Source organism: Cavia porcellus, unplaced genomic scaffold (genome assembly GCF_034190915.1).
Source record: "Cavia porcellus strain 051 isolate PalLab524CR breed Dunkin Hartley unplaced genomic scaffold, mCavPor4.1 scaffold_17, whole genome shotgun sequence".
Lineage (NCBI taxonomy): Eukaryota > Metazoa > Chordata > Mammalia > Rodentia > Caviidae > Cavia > Cavia porcellus.
Genome location: NW_026947500.1, coordinates 68,569,595 through 68,589,670, shown reverse-complemented (window position 1 = coordinate 68,589,670; position 20,076 = coordinate 68,569,595). Strand labels below are relative to the sequence as shown.

Below are 20,076 nucleotides of genomic sequence, written 5' to 3'. Positions count from 1 at the left end.
AATTGATCCATCTATTTAAGAGAATGAGGTATTGACATTCCAATTACAATTGTGTTAGTACTTACTTGATTTTTCATATCCATTAATATTTGTCTTATATAGTTGGATGCTCCTGTATTTGATGCATGTATATTATGATTGTAATCTCTTCTTGGAGTTTTCCATGAACAAGAATTTAGTGACCATATTTTTCTCTTTTTTTTCTGTCTTGGCTTTAAGTTCACATTGTTTGCAAATAGAATCACTACCCTTTTCTTTTTCTGGGTTCCTGTTACATGGAATATTGTTCTCCATCCTTTGATTTTCAGGTTATGAAATTCTTTTTATGTTAAATGTGTTTTTTGTATGTAGCATATCATTAGATCTTATTTCCTAATTAATTCTACCAATCTATTTCTTTTGATTGATGAGTTAAGACCATGTACATTAATGGTTATAAGTGACATTTATTGATTTATCCTTGTGATATTATTAATTGCTGTTTTAAGTTGATTTACTCTCAGAAATTCTAATGTGAGTTCTTCATTTGGCAACCACGTGGAATCCAGACTGGATCTGTCTGTTTTGATCTCTAGTTTTCAAAGCTTATTATTTTCAGTTAGGTATCATTTGGGGAAAAGCACAGAATATGAGATATAAAATAAAAATTCAGTTCTTGAGTCAGAGTTCCTGCATCATAACAAATCCTTTTTGAGACAGGGTCTTGCTGTGTGGTCAAGGCTGGCCTTGAAATCATGGTGTAACTCCTACTTTAGCGTTCTAAGTGCTGAGGTCACAGGCATGCACCGCCTTGCCTGGCCATGAATTTGATCTTAAAAAGCAATTCAAAACTCTTTCAACTTCAAATATCTCACCTCTACAGTAAGAGCACTAAATGTTCACTTCACAATAGGACAAAAGGCAAAACTGAATCCATTTATGTAGTTGTCCTTTGGTTTCTGGGATAAAATGGCCCACTCCCCAATGCAAACTTTGTCCTTCAGTTCTCAATGAAATTGTTTCAGATAACTCACACTTACCAAAAATCCCTTAACCCAGACTGGCATCACACATGGGCTTCTGATTTGTAAAAGTACACCAGTTTTTCATGCCTTTTAGCTGCCATACAGTTTTTCTCATGAATGACCACTGCTGTGGACTTTTGTTTCAAAGTATCTCCCCCAGAAAATTTTTTCCAAGTAAGAAAATTGTGGATTATAGAGATAAAAAGAGAAGAAAAAATCACCCCATCGAAATCAAATAAAAAATGTGCTTATGTGTCCATGAACTGGAACCAAGTAGCTCTAATGGCCAAAATGTACCAGTGGATTTGATTAAAATATTCCCAAATTATACCAATAAAGCTATCATGTAAATATTAAGAGGTAAAATAAATGTTTTGATAAACTTTCTCATGCTGTCAAGTGTCATACATTAGTAATGGATGTCATTGTTACACACCGCAAACATGTAGAAATAAAAATAATTTAAAATAAAACTAAGTCAAGATGAAACATAAGAAAAGCAAAAAGTTAGCCTGCTATCTTTCATAGTAGTGAGGATACTAAATGATCCACAAAACCACTAAAAGTTCTAAGGCCATTCATCATAGTAGGTTGTTTCTGGCATTGCTTTGTTGACGAATTTACACATTGCTTAGAGTAAGCTTTGTGACTTCAAATTCAAAGTAAGGAATAAAAGCATCTTCTTGGGAGAAAAGATTTATCTCACTCTATGCTTCTTGCATAGATGCAAAAGTTAAAAGAAATAATTCCATTCTGCAGTCTCCTTTGTGACCCAAGGGAGTTCAATTGTTTGGAGAATGTAAGACAGTAGAACAATTTACTTAATTATGACTTCTGACAATTCAATCTCTGAGATGCTAGAATGTATAAACTCTGTCACTTGTGCACCTCCCCTGAAATTCTCTTATCTCAGGCTCTGTGAAAACATAACAGAGCATCCTTAGGGACAGATCATGGATGATAAAAACCACTGGAGAGAACTATGTGTGCTACTGAGGGCAGACAGCATAAGGAGAAGAGGGAAAGTGGGTACCGGGATTCCCTCTAGACTGATGATGCTGAGAAAACACAATAGTCATTTGACCTGTAAATTGATAGGAGCGTCTGTCTCTAGTTTCTGCTGATGTCTGTCATTTTAGGCAATTTGACTTACTTTTCTCATTGGCACACTAGATATTTTCCACTAAGAATGATTTTCTGAAGAGCCTTTAACTCTTACTTACTCTTTGTTGTAAGTTGTGCCCTCCTGTTAGATTTGCTTTGTTCAATTATTTATTCATTAGCAAGCCACTGAAAGGCTAGTATGCATGAGGCGTCTCGTTTGTTTCAAGTTAATGTTTTTCTATGAAATCCTCTATTTCCACAAGTAGATTCCATTTTCGCAGAGCCTTCATCCACACTGGGGTTATCATCTTATCTTAGCATTCACAGGCGCATACAAATATTGTGATTGTTCCTGTTGTTTAATAATAACTTCAGCCTCTTTTACCATATAACTGACTCATTTACACATTGAGGAACCATTGAATGATTATAATTGCAGAAGCTATCTGGACATTTCATGAAGTTGACATGAATAGTCCATTGTTTCTTGTCTTTGTTTTGAGAACCAAAATTGTCTATTGACTTAGCAAAAATGTCTGTGTTCTTTTTTCCCTGACAGTCATACACCAGATACTACTGACATCAGTGCCTATTAAATTTTCTCAAATATAATTTTCCATTGTAGTTATAGTCAAGATTTATCTCCACTGACCTAGTGTGTGATGAATTAACTAACATCCTTCTGTGAAGTAGGCTTGCGTTTGTACCTTTGCTATTTCTCATTTGTTATTCTTTTAAAATACCTATGGGTACATTTTAATAGACTTCACTATACTCAGTTTTGGGTTTATGTTCAGGACTGAGGCCAAATTGCGCATTTATTTTGAGCTACAGTATTTTTGTTTAGATATTTAGTATATTTGTTCAGAATTTAAAATAAGGCAGGTGCCCTCTAAGTCCCTGAAAAGATAACACTGAGCCAAAGCTGTCAACAGTGTTACAGATAAATAGAATATCACCTCCTACACTGAGCCCTGGGTCTGAGAGGGAAATTGTGACTTCCATCCCTAGAGCCTAGGATACTGTTTTCCTCCTCTTATCCTCAGAATGTCAATGACCCAGCTCTCCTCTCTTAGCTTAAAATTTTTGCTCTAGGGATGACTCTCCTACCTGCCATGACAGAATAAATGTGCTCGATAGTGCTTTCCATCTTGAATTGATTAGCACTCTCTAAATGACATGGTGGCACATGCTTTTAATCCCAGCACTCAGGAGGCTGAGAGAGGACAATAATCATGAGTTTGAGGCCAACCTGGGCTACATAGTGAAGTTAAGTCCAATCTTTACTACATAATAAAACCTTGTTTCAAAAAATATCTAGGCATTCATAATACTGACTCTTTACAGTGCAGTGTGTAAAAGTTAATGGGAAAACTATTTTTCCCTCTTACTTTTTAGTTGATAGCTTTATTTATATAATTTTGTACTTTTTAAAAAATTATGTTTATTGGTGCCTTTTGTTATACATAATCATCATATTCATCATAGGGAGTTTGAACATGATATATCTTGAGTTTTCTTTTTTACCTCTTTCTCTCTGCCCTCCAACCCTTCTTCTCCTATTTGCAAAGCTTTATTTCCATGTTATCTTTCTTTTCTCATTTTTCTTCTCCCTTTATTCCTTTCCCTCTCCCTCTTCACCCTGATGGGTTCCCGTGTCTTTTGAATACTTTCTTACTATTTCTCATCATCTGTTTATGCTTTGGTCCTCATGTACAGTTCCAGTTTCTCACACCAGACCTGCAATGTGATATTTATATAAATGTGACTATTTCACATAAGATTATGTTCTTCAGGTGCCTCCGGTTACCTAGAAATGTCTCAAATTTATCCTCTTTTATTGCTGAATAGTATGGAATTGTATTAAAATGACATGTGTTTTATCCATTCATCAGTTGATTTGCATGTGGGTTGTTTCCAAGATTTAATTAGAACAGACTTTGCTGTTCTAATTATGACTGTGGTTCCATACTGCCTGAAAGAACTAAAGCTAACATTTAATCTTCCTGAATTTTGGGGGTAGTTTTAATTAAGTGCATTAATATATATATTTTGACTATTACATTTACTAATTGTCATGGTTTATGTGGGTGGCCCACAGGCCTCATATATTTGCATTGTGCATTTGTGATTTGTTCATTGTCTAGTTCTTGGATTGGGTGTCTGAGTACCACACTGGCCTAGGGGTAGAGGCAGGATGTGATGTAATGGCAGGATGGTGTGTCTCTCTCTCTTGCTGAATTGTGGCTTGCTGTTGCAGTCACCATGAACTGCAGCCCAGCCATGCTACCCTGCCTTGGAGCCAACTGAGTATGGACTGAAACCTCCAAAAACTGTAAGAAATAAACCTTTCCTTTCCCAACTTTGGGCATCAGGTATTTTGTCTCAGCAACAAGTAAAAATTAACTAAGGCACTGATGTAATACAATACATTCCAAACTGGGGCGTGGACATATAAGCTCACATTTGATTTGATTGATTTGATTTTGATGGGATTCTTTTACCTCTTCCTTTTATCTATATAATTCAAGTGGTGTTATTCTTATTTGGAGGAATTTCCTGGGAAAGTATTCAGTGAAAAAAATCCATAGCAATCTTCATTAATTAGAAAAGCTGTGTGACAGTCAATGGCATGAGAATCGTGCTGTGCTGATCAGAAGCTGATCTATGATGCCGGCTGTAGATTAGAGTGTTGATAAATGAGAGGTGTCCAGAATGTTTTCACCGAGATGTGAGAACATAACTACATGTTTAGGAAAGGACAGTTTTATCCCAGAAACCAAAGAAGAACAATTCTATCATGTAGTCAATTTTACCTATCATGTAGTAAACATTTAGTGCTCCAACTGTAGAGGTAAGGTTTGCATTTGCAAAGATATTAAAATTATTTATGAAGATCAAAAATTTGTTATGTTCCTCCATTCAGAGATCCAGGAACTCTGACTTGAGAAATGGTTTTTTATGTCAAAGTTCTATATCCAATTTTTCCCCAATATGAGAACTAAATAATATCAGCCTTGAAAACTAAGGTCAAAAACGAAAACTTCAATCACCATGCCTTACCAGTCATTAAGGAGCCACAAAACAAGAGCATAGGGAGGTATAATCTTTGTGCCTCTGGAAAACACCATGGTAATGACTGTGCTCTGTTCTGGTTAGGTCTCATCTTTGGGGAAACACTGTCCATTAGTACCCCTTGGGAGAGATATATATGCAAAATAATTATGATGAAAAGGAGAATAATAATAATGGAAACGTGAGTTTTCAATGTGTCACTTGTTGAGACTATTATTCTCTACACAATCAGTTTTGAACATTGCAATAATTCAGTACTAGTTGCAGTTGTAGAAAAGAAAAAATAAGTCACCTACACTGAGCTGTAGCATCAGTACAGATGCTAACTCATGCAGTAAAGGTTATTTGTGTTAAAGTTACCTTTGTATGCCCTATAGTAAAAGTATTAAAATTAAACAGAAGTCATCAAAGTATATAAATTGTCTTAAATTTTTTTGGAAAGTTAAAAGCAAACAAAAATGTACAATATATCTTCAAATTCTTGACAAAATTAAAAGGAATAAGTCAAGCCTATAACAAAGAAGAAATTTCAGCTACAGTAGATGAAGTGGAAATGGTTATACACAAATTTAAAATGAAGTGAGTTACAACTTGGCTAGGGGAAACAGCACCACTGGCTCAACAGAAGGGGCCAGAGACCCATCCAGAGGTGATGTTGTGCATGGTGACTGCCTGTCTTTCAGGGTCTGTTCGTCGAATGTTGCTCTTTATTTCTTCCTGAAGATAAACCAATGACATGAAAGGAGAAAACCACATCATGCATCAAATTTCCTCCTCCTGGGCCTCTCAGCTGATCCAGACCCACAGCCCATCCTCTTTGGCCTGTTCCTGACCATGTACCTGGTCACAGTGCTCGGAAACCTGGTCTTCATCCTGGCCATCATCTTTGACTCCCACCTCCACATCTCTTATAGTTCTTCCTGTCCAGCCTGTCCTTTGTGGACATCTGCATCACCTCTACCACAGTTCCAAAGATGCTGGTGAACATCCAGGCACTGCAGAAAGACATCTCCTATAGAGAGTTCCTCGCTCAGGTGTATTTCTGTTTTATTTGGGGAGGAATGAATGATTTCCTACTGGCTGTGATGGCCCATCACTGCTTTGTGACCATCTTCCATTTCCTGAAATACACAGTCATTGGGAGCCCCCAGCTCCATGCCCTGCTGCTTCTGTTGTCCTGAGTAATCATTTTCTGCTTCTCCATGCTTCACATTCTCCTGTTGATACAACTGATGTTCTCCATGGGAACTGAAATACCACATTTCTTCTGTGAACTGAATCAGCTTATCAAGTTGGCCACCTTTGATTCCTTTGGGAGCATCAATACCATCCTAATGTATGTGTCAACTAACCTGCTCATTGTGTGTCCTACCATTGGAATCCTCTTCTCTTACTGTCAGATCATATTCTCCTTATTGAAGATTTTCTACTCTGCAAACAAGCATAAAGCATTTTCCACCTGTGAATCTTATCTCTGTGTGGTCTGTCTGTTCCATAGATCAGGAATTGGGGTTTACATCGGGTCTTCCAGTAGGCATTCCTCTATTCAAAGTACCGTGGCCTCTGTGCTGTACACCGTGGTGACCCTCATTCTGAACCCCTTTATCTATCCTGAGGAACAAGGATGTAAAGTGGGCCCTGGGGGGACTCCTCAGGAGAGAAGCCTCTAATCCTTGCTAGACCACTGATTTTACGAGTAAGAAGTCATCGTGTGCACCAGGGCAAGGCTGTGAATTTACACATAGATTATGCCAAATTTTTCTGCCCCATATTACACATTTAATTTCTTATATTTCCAAAGCATTTGTAACTTTGTCGTTGCATAGTTTTGTATTTGTTTCTCTTAAAAACTACATTTAGTACTTAGTAAAATTTTCCTTACACACACAATCTGTAAAGTTTCACATTTAGTTTCACTTAGTAGTTTTCTAATGATCATTTCTGAGTTTTTCAATATGATAAAATCACTTATATCAAGTACTGATGTTGTCTTCTCAAATGTAGTATAAGAATTAAAATGTTCCTTAACTTACTTGTTTTTGTTCCTGTTTCCCCCCCTGAGAGAAACTGGGTGCTAATAACCAAATCAGAGTGTTTCAATGTCAAGACTCTGCTTTTCCCTCTTAAAGTATGACACATCTTGAAATCTTGTCATTTCTGTATTTCTTTCTGTTTTATTTGGGGAGAAATATTCTTTTTCTTCATCATTTCTTCTTCTTATTTTTTTTATTTTAAAGAGGTTAAGATTAAAATAACAAAACAGAACAATACAGATCATAAGGAAACAATTTTAAGAAACGCGGATTTCAAAGCAAGTCCAATGAGATCTACAGTGTCTACCTTATTGTCTCTAGTTTTCTTCCGAATAGTTGTACCCATCTGAATGCATATAAAACATTATAGAACTAATCTAAATGAAACAGGACAATGAAGGATTTTTAGATCTTCAAGTACTAACATTGGGGAAGTCAACAATGACTGCCATAATGTCTCACATTCTCTTTGAAGTAACTGTTTTTATCTTTACGTACGCTGAAATTGAACATAAGAGACTAGACTAATATCTCTGTGGACACTGAATCGTACTATTGCTAAATTTTATATCATAATGCTGCAGAATTAGCATTAGGTTTTTTAGAGTCTGTTCGTCAGAGTTTCTGGTCACTACATCATCCATTATATAATCTGTTCCCATCAACTGTTTAGAAATTCACAACACGTGTGAACCTCTACATCTATATCTGTCCTTTCTGTATTATAGGGAAAAACAGATCATAACAAGACAACAAAAAAAATTCCTAGAAAAACATGAAATGAAAAAGATATATAAAACCACAATATTAGGTGATCTACAGTAGTTACTATGTTTTCTCTTGGTATTTTCAATAGAATTGTCTACATCATCAGACATAATATAATTGAGCATATCATTACATAGCTATTTTAATAGAAACACAAATATGGAGACATTGTAGGACTTCAAAAGCAGTTAATAGTCAAAACAGAATGGGTATCTTATTACATCTTCTCATCTTCAGAGTAGTTACCTCTACTCTTAGATTTGATACTATCGAGCATACAAAATTCAGATAAAATTAGTCAAGTCAAAACAGCAGTCTAACAAATAAGCTTCAAAAAAGATCAGTCATAGAAGACAATGTCAGTAATACAGGGCTTCAGTTTAAATTAATAGGGAATTAAGGATAGTTACCATGGTATAGCCTATTATTTTTGGGATAGCTGTCTGTGCCCTCCAATCTAGTATGAGTGGACAGACCAGAACAAAATAAAATCAAACTAAACAGAGTAATAAGACTACTGTGGCTTTTAAATCCTGATACACTGTTAACAATGCCCTCTGCCTTCATTTTTTAGGCAGTTACTCATCTTTCCCTTTCTCCGGATGTTTTGTAAATTTTGGGTCCCACTAGTTCCTTTAGTTTTTAGATTAGAGTGTCAACCCATTATCTATCTGAGTAGTGCTGAAACTTTTTACCCCTGAATTTGACCTTGAGCTGTACTCCTTTACTTACTAAAACCACCAGGTTTTCTTCCTTCTAGCTGTGTAGTTCTGCACTGCACCTGAGTGTTATTTCCAACCTATCTGTGCCTGCTGGATGAGTTGTGCCTATTTCTCTCTGGTTCCCTGTCACATAGAACAACATTTTTCCATCTTTGACTATCAGTCTATTAACTTTCTTTCTTGTTGAGTATATTTCCTATTCAGTGTATCTCGATGAATCCTGTTGCCTAATCTCCTCTGCCTGTGTTTCTTTTTGTTAGTTTATAAAGGCTATCTATATTAAAGACTATAGCCTACCTTCTCTGCCTCATCTCTGCTATTCTATTTTTATGCTATTATTTATCCACTTTACTCCTTCAATCCACTGTCTGCCCCATTCACTGAGGCCTCTCTGCCACTGTTGCTGGAATCCTAATATTTTTTCTCTCTCCCTCTAAAATGCTCTTCAGCACTTTTTGTAGGGTTGAATTGGTGGCCATGAACTCCCACAGTTCCTCCTTGTCTTGGAAACATCATATTTTTCCATTAATTTTGAGAGAGAGTTTTCTGGATACATCAATCTGGGTTGAAGGTTATTTTCTTTCAGGGCTTGGACTATTTCCCCCCAGGCTCTTCTCAATTTGAGAGATTTTGTTGATAAGTCTGTTGTTATTTGATAATTTTCCCATTGTAGGTAATCTGCTTCTTTTCCATGCCTGCTTTTAATATTCTGTTCTTTTGGTGGATTTCTGGAATCTTGATTATTTTATGTCTGGGTGTAGATCTGTCTTGGTTGCAGGTGGCTGAAGTTCTGTATATCTCATTTATCTGGATATCATTTCTTTTTCCTATGAGAAATTTTCCTTAATTATATCTGTGAGTAGTCTTGGCAGTTCATTTTTGGTTACTCCTGCTTCTTCATTCACGTGTTTTCTTAAGTTATAGATCCTTTTGTCATCTCCTAGCCTTTGAATTGTTTCTTTCTGGTTCCTCGTTATTTTTAAGAGATCTTTTGTTTCATGATCATATATCATAAATCTCTCTTCGAGTTTCAAAAGGCTAACTTTAGTTTCTGTGAAAGCATTTTGCCAGTTTTCAATGGAGCTTTTAGTTTCCGGTAATCTCTTTGGATCTGTTTTATGTAGTCTAGGTTATGTTTAAATTCTTCATCAAAGGTTTCTCTTTCTTTTCTGATTTCCTCTGTTCTTCTATCTGTGTTCTTTTGGGAGAGGCTTGTCATTTCTTTAATTAATATTTTTATATTTTGCCTCACTTGGTTCAGAAGTACAGTTTTAAATTCATCTATGAAGCCACGAAGCTATTTCTTTATGTCTGTTGATGCTGTGTCTAATATTGGAAGGTTGCTACACTGGTTTCTGCTGTATTTACTCCTGGGCTTATTTTCCCAGGTTCATCAGCTAGAGGGTTTTTTAAAATTTCTATCTCTTGTCATGGGTTTGGTTTCTTTCAGACTGGTTTGTCCTGGGGGTCTCTGGCCCTCTCCGTATTGCTTAGTGTCTTTCTGAAGCTTGCTGACTGGGGTTTTGCTGCCCTCCCAAATTTGTTGTTATCTGAGGTACATGCCTGCATTTAGGGATGGTGCAGGCTAGTCTTGAGCCTCTGAGCCAGTCCACAAGTTTAGCTGTACCTTGTGGGAGTCAAAGAGTTGTGACAATTTTGTACCTGCTTATTGGGTCCCAACCAGAGGCATAGATCAGCTTCAGCAGATCCCGCCAATTCTCTCTTCAACAGGGTTGGGCTGACTGATGCCACCATGGTGCTGGGCTCTGCCCAACTCCAAGATGTCCTCCACCAGTCCTTTCTGTGCCATGGGTGGCTGACTGATGTCATCACAGCACCAGGCTCTGCCCAACTCCAAGATATCCTCCAGCCAGTAACAGCAGCCCCAGGACCCAATCCCTAGCACTCACTGGGTATCAATGCAGTTCTTCCTCTTGGGTCCACTTCACACTACACTTTGTGTCTTTACTGCACTTCCAGCACAGCACAGAATTGTCAGAAAACTGCAGGGTGCCCAGCTTTGGTGCCCAGGTGTATGGTCCTCTCACAGTCCCCTCCAGCACAGCCAGGTGGCTCCGGCTGCTTCACAGGCCCCCAGGACCCAATTTCCAGCACTCAAGGAGAGCCAATAAAGCTCGTTTCCTTGGATCCACTGCTCACTGTGTCATGTCCTTCTGTTAAGGGCCAAGGATTCACTGACTCCCATTATCGGCAGCTACTGTCCCAGCACGGCTTTGGATCATCTGTGCATGCCTAACACAGCACAGAATGGGTCTCAGTGAGTGTGCTGTGTTTCAGTTCTTAACCTACGCTTTTCCTTCCTCTTCTTAGTTTTATTTTTTGCTTCAGTTATTACCTTGGTTTACAGGAATCATTATCCAATCATCTGACCCTCTCCATGTTGTCAAATTCTAGCATCTGATCTGATTTCTCTGCAGAGGCACTCCATCCAGGCCCTTAAAAAGCCACCAATTTTTCTTTATCTGGAATGGCCATTTTCACAATATTTATTTTTCCTATCCATGAGCAATGGATGTCTTTCCATTTTAGGTGATTTTCAATTAATTTTCAGTATATTATACTTTTCCCTATATAGATCTTTCACTTCTTTCATGACATTAATTCCTAAATATTTCATTTTTTTGGTTGCTATTGTAAAGGGTGTGGCTTCTCATATTTCTCTCTATGTGATTTTATTGTTAGTATATAGAAGTCCTATTGATATTTGAGTATTGAGTATTGTATTTGAGTTGTATTATATTTTTATTTCAGTTAGTGTACAGAGCTCTTATTGATATTTGAGTATCCAGTTACATTGATGAATTTATTTATTATATCTAGAAGATTTTCAATGGAGTTTTGGGGGTCTTCTAAGTACAGTATAATGTAATCCGCAAATAATGATGATTTAACTTCTTCTTTTCCTATCTTTACCCTATTTATTTCTCTCTCTTGTCTAATTGCTCTGGTGAGTATTTCCACTAATATATTAAATAGGAGTGGTGATAAGAGACATCCTTGTCTTAGGCCTGATTTTAAGGTAAAGGTCTTCAGTTTTTGGCCATTTAGTATGATATTAGTTGTTGGTTTGTCACAGGTGGCCTATATTATATGGAGGGAGAGACAATCTATTCCAATTTTCTGCAAGGTTATTATCATAAATAAATGGTTGACTTTATCAAAATCTTTTTCTGCATGTAGAGAAAAGACCATGTGATTCTTATTTTTGGCCTGCTTGATATGGTGGATTACATTTATTGATTTATTTATGTTTGTTGAACCACACCTGCATGCTTGGGATGAATCCTACTTGGTCATGATGTATAATCTTCTTGATGATTTGCTGCATTCTACTTGCCAATATTTTATTGAGGATTTTTGCATCTGTGTTCATTAGGGAGATTGGACAATAGTTCTCTTTTTCAGTTGGGTCTTTGTCAGGTATTGGTAGTAGAGTAATATTTGCTTCCAGGAATAACTTAGGAAGGATTGATTCCCTTTCAATTTCATTGAAGGGTTTGAGGAGTGTCAGCATTAAGTATTTTTGTATTTCTTGTAGTTTTGCGGCAAATTCGTGTGGACCTGGGCTCTCATTTGTAGGTAGGGACTTAATTACATTTTCAATTTCATTAATAGAAATTGGGTTATTCAGCAGTTTTACATCTCCTTGACCTAGCTTTGGTACTTCATATGTTTCTCGGGGTCTGTCTATCTCTTCTGTGTTATCAAACCTATGAGATTAGAGGTTTTTGAAATAGATGTTGATGATCTTCTGTATTTCTACAGAGACTGTAGTGATTTCACATTTTTTATTCCTTATTGCAAGAATTTTAGTGTTTTCTTCCCTTTTAAAATTAAGTTTGGCTAGTGGCTTATCAATTTTATTTATTCTTTCAAACAACCAACTCTTTGATACAATCATTCTTCGCATTATTTTGTTAGTCTCTTTGCATTAATTTCTGCTCTGATTTTTACAATTTTCTCCCTTCTTTTGGCTTTGGGCTTGACTTGCTCTTCTTTTTCTAGATGTTTGAAGTGTAGTATAAGGTCATTTATTTGTATTCATTCTCTTGTCCTGATGTGGGAGCTCAGCACAATAAATTTTCCTCTGAGGAAAGCTTTCATTGCATCCCCAGATTTCAGTAAGTTGTATTTGTATTTTAATTTGCTTGTAGGTATTGTTTAATTTCTTCTTTAATTTCTCTTGTGACCAACTGATTAGTCAAGAGTGTCTTATTCAGTTTCCATGTGTTTGTGGGATATTTGTAGTACCTTTTTGATTAATTTCTAATTTTATAGAGCTATGATCCCATAACATGCATGAGAGAATTTCTACTATTTTGCATTTATTTAAATATGTTCTGTGGGCTAGTATATGTTCTATTTTATAGACTTTCACATGTACTGCTGAGAAGAATGTGTATTCTGATGTTGGATGGAGCACTCTGTGTATGTCTATCAAGACCATTTATTCACAGGTGTGATGCATTTCTGTTATTTCTTTGCTCATTTGCTGTCTGGTTAATCTGTCCCTTGGTATCAATGCTGTGTTCAGGTCTCCTGTTATAATTGCGCTATTGCTAATTTGGTTTTCCATTTCTATTAAAACTTGCTTTATATAACTGTGTGCTCTGGAATTTAGTGCAAATATATTTAAAACTTTTATCTCTTCCTCTTGAAGTTTTCCCCTAACTAGTATACAGTTCCCTTCTTTATCTCTTATGATCTTTCTTCCTTGAAGTTCACATTGTCTGCAAACAGAATAGATACTCACACTTTTGGGGGGGATCTTGTTGCATAAAGTATTGCTTTCTATCCTTTGACTTTCAGTCTGTGAGTATTCTTTTGAGTTAGATGGGTTTCCTGTAGACAGCATATGGTTGGATGTTGTTTTTTGATCCATTCTGCCAGTCTGTTTCTTTTAATTGGTGCATTGAGACCATTTACATTAATGATTGTAACTGTTAAATGTTGATTTATTGTTGACATGTTATCTTTATGCTGTTGCATCTTAATCTTTGTGTTCTGTTTAATTGTCTGCTTTGCTTAGTATTTTTTTTCCTATGTGTATCTAAACTGTCTTTCAGTATTATTTGCAAGTTTGGCTTGGCAATCTTGAAGTTCTTCAGCTGTTCTTTGTCATGGAAGTATCTTATTTCTCCATCGATTTTGAAGGACAGTTTTTCAGGGTACATCCAGTCTAGGTTGGAAACCATTTACCTTTAAGGTCTGAAATACTTCACCCCATGCTCTTCTTGACTTTGTTTGTGTTGAGAAGTCTCCTGTGATTCAGATAGGCTTTCATCTACTGGTGATCTGTCTCCTCTAACAGCTTTTAATATTCTCTTTCTGTGTTGTATTTCTGGGGTGGCGTTTATTATGTGTCTCAGCATAGTTTTATTTTGGTTATGGCTATTTGGAGTTCTATATGCTTCACTAAACCTAACGTCAATTTCCATTTTCATGTTTGGGAAATTTTCAGCTATTACCTCTCGATATGATTTGTATTGTGCCTTTATTTTTCATTTATTCCTATCAATTTTTTTTTCTTGATTCATCTTGCAGGTGTTGATTGTTATTTCCTGATTCTTAATTTTTAGAGATCTTTTATTTTCTGTTCACTACCTTCAATCTTGTCTTCGAGTTCTGGAATTCTATCTTCCCTTTTGTGGAGGTGGTTTCAACAACTTTCTGTGGAATTTTTGGTTTCCTGTATGTCTCTTTGAATGTGCTTTATGTATTCTGTTTGTTTCTTATGTTGTTCATCCAAGGATTCTATCTTTTTATTTGGTTCCTCTAATTTTTTAACTGTATCTTCTTTAGATGTTTTCAGCATCTCTTTGAATATTTTTATCATTTCTTCTTTACCTGGGAGATTATTTCAAGTTTCAACTCCTTTAAAGCTTCCCACAGTTGCTTCTTTATTTTGGTTACCATTATTTCAGGTATTTGAGGCATATGGCGTATATTTTCTTCTATGTACATGGTTCCTATGCTGTCTTGGGATGGGCTGGATATTTGAGATTGCATTTTGGTCCTTTGTTTTGTCATTTTCCTACATTTCCATTGTTCAAGTGTTGTTTCAATGCTTCCCCTGGGCATGTTGGATATGTTCTCCTATGTCCTCGGCTCCTGGGACTCCTTCTGCACTGTAGCTCCCTCCTTGGGCAGCGAGGCCACTGAATTAAAAGAAGGTTACCAGGCGAGGTTTAGGCAGGCCTAAAGCTTCCTCGAGCAACAGAGCTCTGCCCTCTGGCAGCGAAGCTCCCCAGACCAAAAGAAGGTTACCAGGTGTGGCCCAGGGAGGCCCAAAACCTGCCAAGCCCAGTCTAGTGTGGTCACAAGCCAGGTGGGTTCCCAACCACCTGGCACCAGGTACTCAATCTCTCCCAGGTCTCAGATGATGTGCACGCATCCACCTCCTTGGGTTGTGAAGCTCCCTGGGCTGAAAGAAGTTCATCAGTGTGGCCTAGGTAGGCCTCTATAGCGCAGCTTCCTTCTTTGGGTGGTGGGGGGGGGAGGGCAGCGTTGAAGCTCCTTGGGCTAAAAGAAGGTTGCTGGTGCATCCTACATATACCTGCACAGGGCAGGACCCTACTCCAGGTGGTGGCAATAGAGATGAGTCTACCCAGGTTTGACTGATTTTTAAAAAGATAAGCAGTGATTGACTGAGCACATCTATCCCTGAAGAAGAGAAAGAGGAAAAAAATAATGATAAACCCCTTGGATAAGAAGTTTGTATTATCACGTGTCCCATTATACATTTTAACTTTGTCTTCAAATTTTAAAATTTGACTTTTAAAATATATACTGGTTTAGAAGAATTTGTACCAATCAGATGCTTTTGCTTTTAATTTTCTTTAGTGTGATTTTTTCTTCAAAGTGAAATGATTCACATCTTATTAAAAAAGTTTCTGCACATCGAAAAAAATCTCTAACATAGTGAAAAGAAAACCCACAAACTGGGAAAAAATCCTAGTGAATTGTCCCTCACACAAAGGACTTCTGTCTAAAAGATACAAAGAATTTAAAAAAATCAGACCCCCAAAATTCAAAGACCCCATCCAAAAATGGGCATCAGAGATGAATAAACAATTTTCAGATGAAGAAATACAAACGGCAAATAAATATATGAAAAAATGTTCAGCATCACTAGTCATTAGAGAAATGCAAATTACAACCACACTGAGATTTCATCTCACTCCTGAAAGAATGGCCAAGATCAAGAAAACCAACAACAACAAATGCTGGAGAGGCTGTGAGGAAAAAGGAACTCTCCTGCACTGTTAGTGGGAGTGTAGACTGGTGCAACCATTGTGGAGGTCTGTCTGGAGATTTCTCAGAAAGCTGGGACTGGAAGCACCATTTGACACGGCTATTCGACTCCTAGGCATATTCCCAGAAGAACTGAAAGCATCATACCACAGTGATATATGTGCACCCATGTTTATAGCAGCACAATTTGTAGTAGCCAGACCTTGGAAAAAACCTAAGTGTCCATCAACTGAGGAATGGATAAAAAAGTTGTGGTATTTTTATACAATGGTACTACTCAGCTATAATGAATGATCACATTGAGACATTTGTAAATAAATGGATGTAGCTCGAGACCATACTCGTAAGTGAAATAAATCGAACTCACCTGTATAAATACCAAATAGTTTCCCTGGTGTAAGAAACGATAAGAACACATGAAAGTACGTGGTAATCATGATTCCCAGTCACACTGGTTTGAAGCCATATAATGTTTTCACTCATTAATTGGAATGGTTTTAATTTGACTGGTTTTATTTTATTGTCTGTGATACTACAAACAACTATTTTGAAGAAAATAAGAGAGTAATAGCTAGCGCTGATTTAATATCATCCTGTTTTGAAGCACCATCAAGTTGTTGTTCATTTGTTTCCATTGGTTCTAACATGTGGTATCTTATTATATCTTAATGTATGTGATAGTATAAGCAAGTTTTTTAAAGACAAAGACATAATATAAAAGTTGATGTTTGGTTTCTGCTAGCTGGTTCTAAATACCCTGCAATAATTCCATTCTCTTGAACGGTTTCACACTATCTTGATAAATTTGATGCTATAGTATACAAAGTTAGACTCAAATATTTTAAGGAAAGAGTCACTATGATAACTACTATTAATGTCAAGCTATTTGGGGGTGAAACACAATGATGGTTAAATTTTTCGGTTCTGACCGGTGTTGTTCTATTGATATGTTCTTTTTTATCTCAGTCTTCCCCCCTTTTTCTTTCCTTTTTTTAAAAATTAATTTATTTCTTAGTATCTTTTAACTAAGAGAAAACTAAATTTAAAATAGTGCGATAGATTATAGTAATATTTTTTGTGTCCCTATTAACCTGATTTGAAACCCTGTAGTGTTCTCCACATCATGTTCTGACTGATTTTATTATATTCTCTTTCACTTAATAGTATCAAGTTTGAGGGTATAGGCAACCATTTGGAAGGCAACCATTTGGAAGGCAACCAGATATTCTATGATGCCCATTGTTATTTGACTATTCTTTGGAATCCTGTAAGCTCTCCAATGTGGTTTTATTGGTCTTATTACAGTTTTGTTTAATTCTTTTATACTAGCTGATATAGGCTACTCTTTTTAGGATAACAAGGGGCATAATGGTAACCATTGTTGATCACCTAGTAATCCTTTTTTTTTTTCATTTTATGCTATGTCCATCCTCCTGATCTAACTGACTCTGTTTTGCTTTGTCACATTGGGTTATTCCTTGGTCCGTTTTGTTTTGTTTTGTTTTTTTCTTTTTTGACCTTTTAAAACCTTTTTTCTTTTCCTCTTCAAAGAAAAAGTTAAAAAAAAACTGTGGAACTAATGAAAATTAAAATGTGTTATTGTTAGCGTAAAAAAGAGAGGAAGGAAAGTGATCTAAAGGATATAACTGCAAGTTTATTTAAATGTGTAGGATAGAGAACCATATTGCTGAGTTTTTCTTGGATCATTGAACAGAACTGACTGCAGTCTTACTGTATTAATCTCCACTTTGTATGCTTTAATTTTGTATTCTGGACAGCTGTTTGTGAGATGACAATGTGTGATCTATTAACTGGTGAACACTTACTGTATATTTTTTCTCTTGAAATTCTGTATTAATTCTAGCCTTTTACTGTCCTGCTTCGTTTAGTTTTGTTTTTCTCTTTAAATAAAAGAAAAAAAAGAGCTGTCTCTATTTTATTGGAATCAAAGACTTCTGAACACCCTATCCTCAGTCTGCTTACACTGTGTAGTACAGTATCTGTACTACAAGTGTACAAAATGTGATGGATAACAATACAATAATGAGTACTTGAGGGTTAAATTTATCACAGTAGAGCATGTTGCTAAAGTTTTCAGGTGTCACATGGCAATATACTGTTTGTGAATACTTGAATTCATATTACATGCGTAGTTTTGTGTGGTACTTTACATTTTTCCAATGGATTTTCTTTTGAACAGATATTCAAGCACTATTGGGAACACATAATCTAACAACTGTCTCACAGTTCCATCTCATGAGCTTCTCAGAGGACCCAGACCTGCAGCCCATCCTCTTTGGACTTTTCCTGTCCATCTACCTGGTCATGCTGCTCGGGAACTTCTTTCTCATGCTGGCCAGCAGCTGTGATTCCCACCTCCACACCCCCATGTATTTCTTCCTCTCCAGCCTGTCCTTGGCTGACATCTGTTTAACCTCCTCCACAGTACTGAAGATGATTATGGACATCCTAACTCACAGCAGAGTCATCTCCTACGTGGGCTGCCTGACACAAATGTCTCTGTTTATCCTTTTTGTATATATGGACAACATGCTTCTGACTGTGATGACCTATGACTGCTCTGTGGCCATCTGCCACCCCCTGCATTATGCAGCCAGTATGAACCCTCGGCTCTGTGTCTTACCACTTTTTCTCTCAGTATTTGTTAGCCTCTTAGGCTCTCAAGTGCACAATTTAATTGCCTTGCAAATTACGTGTTTTGAAGGTATGGCAATTGCTAATTTCTTCTGTGACGCTTCTCAGCTCCTTAACCTTGCATGCTCTGATACCCTAATCAGAACCATAGCCACCTATATTGTTACTGCCATATTTGGCTTATTCCCAATATCAGGGATTGTTTCCTCATACTACAAAATTGTTTCATCCCTTCTGAAAATCTCAAAATCTGGGGGAAAGTGCAAAGCTTTTTCTACCTGTAGTTCTCACCTGTCAGTTGTTTGCTTATTTTATAGAACAGGGCTTATAACTTACGTTGGGGCAAGTGTGTCCTATTCTCCCAGTAAGGCTATGGTGGCCTCACTGATGTACTCTGTGGTCACTCCTATGCTGAATCCTTTCATCTACAGCCTTAGGAACAGGGACATTAGCAGCTCCCTGAAGATGCTCCGCAGCTGGTGGGTCTAATCCAAGCACACTTGAAATCTATCTGAAATATAGTTTGGAAAATGTGGTAAAACTGAAGAACGAAAATATATCTGCAAATACTGTATCCTTTGTCATATTATTTCATAAGTTTGATGTTTTCAATTTTACATCCTGTTTCAGCCTAGAATTCCAAGAGGCAAAAGAGTTCCAATGTGGTTTCTCTTTCTTGGTCATATGTAGATAGGCAGAGTGTGGGCACTTACTTCAATGGAAATTAATTAAAAATGAAACTGGTGCAGTGAAGGAGAGAGGTGGGTTTGAGGCTTCCACATCAGCCTCCCCATTCCTGGCTTCATTTGGAGACCTGCTGAGCTCCCCATAGGTGGGCTGGCCCACACTACCAGCCTAGCCCAGCCTGTGTAGCTGCCGCGCCTGGCCATAGGTCTGCAGAGGAGGAGCTGGGCAGATCTGGGGTGCCCTCACTGGCCTCTCTGCGTGTCTGGAGGACTCTGGATATCTGCACCCAGACTGCTGGAGTTCCCTCAGGCTTCCAGGTGCAGTGAAGGAGAGAGGTGGGTTTGAGGCTTCCACATCAGCCTCCCCATTCCCGGCTTCACTTGGAGACCTGCTGAGCTCCCCATAGGTGGGCTGGCCCACACTACCAGCCTAGCCCAGCCTGTTTAGCTGCCGCGCCTGGCCATAGGCCTGCAGAGGAGGAGCTGGGCAGATCTGGGGTGCCCTCACCAGCCTTTCTGCGTGTCTGGAGGACTCTGGATATCTGCACCCAGACTGCTGGAGTTCCCTCAGGCTTCCAGGTGCAGTGAAGGGGAGAGGTGGGTTTGAGGCTTCCACATCAGCCTCCCCATTCCGGCTTCATTCGGAGACCTGCTGAGCTCCTGATAGGTGGGCTGGCCCACACTACCAGCCTAGCCCAGCCTGTTTAGCTGCCGCGCCTGGCCATTGGTCAGCAGAGGAGGAGCTGGGCAGATT

General features: G+C 37.7%; 1 protein-coding gene and 1 pseudogene across 1 annotated transcript; both read left to right on the top strand.

Annotated features, from left to right (window-relative positions):
- Positions 1 to 5,919: 5,919 nt before the first annotated feature.
- LOC100733837 (olfactory receptor 7D11-like) lies at positions 5,920 to 6,863 on the top strand (annotated as a pseudogene).
- Positions 6,864 to 18,201: 11,338 nt separating this feature from the next.
- LOC100733555 (olfactory receptor 7E24-like) lies at positions 18,202 to 19,125 on the top strand. Its single transcript, XM_013155760.2, has one exon. It carries the CDS (start codon positions 18,238 to 18,240, stop codon positions 19,123 to 19,125), a length of 888 nt encoding a protein of 295 aa, XP_013011214.1. The 5' UTR covers positions 18,202 to 18,237.
- Positions 19,126 to 20,076: the final 951 nt, after the last annotated feature.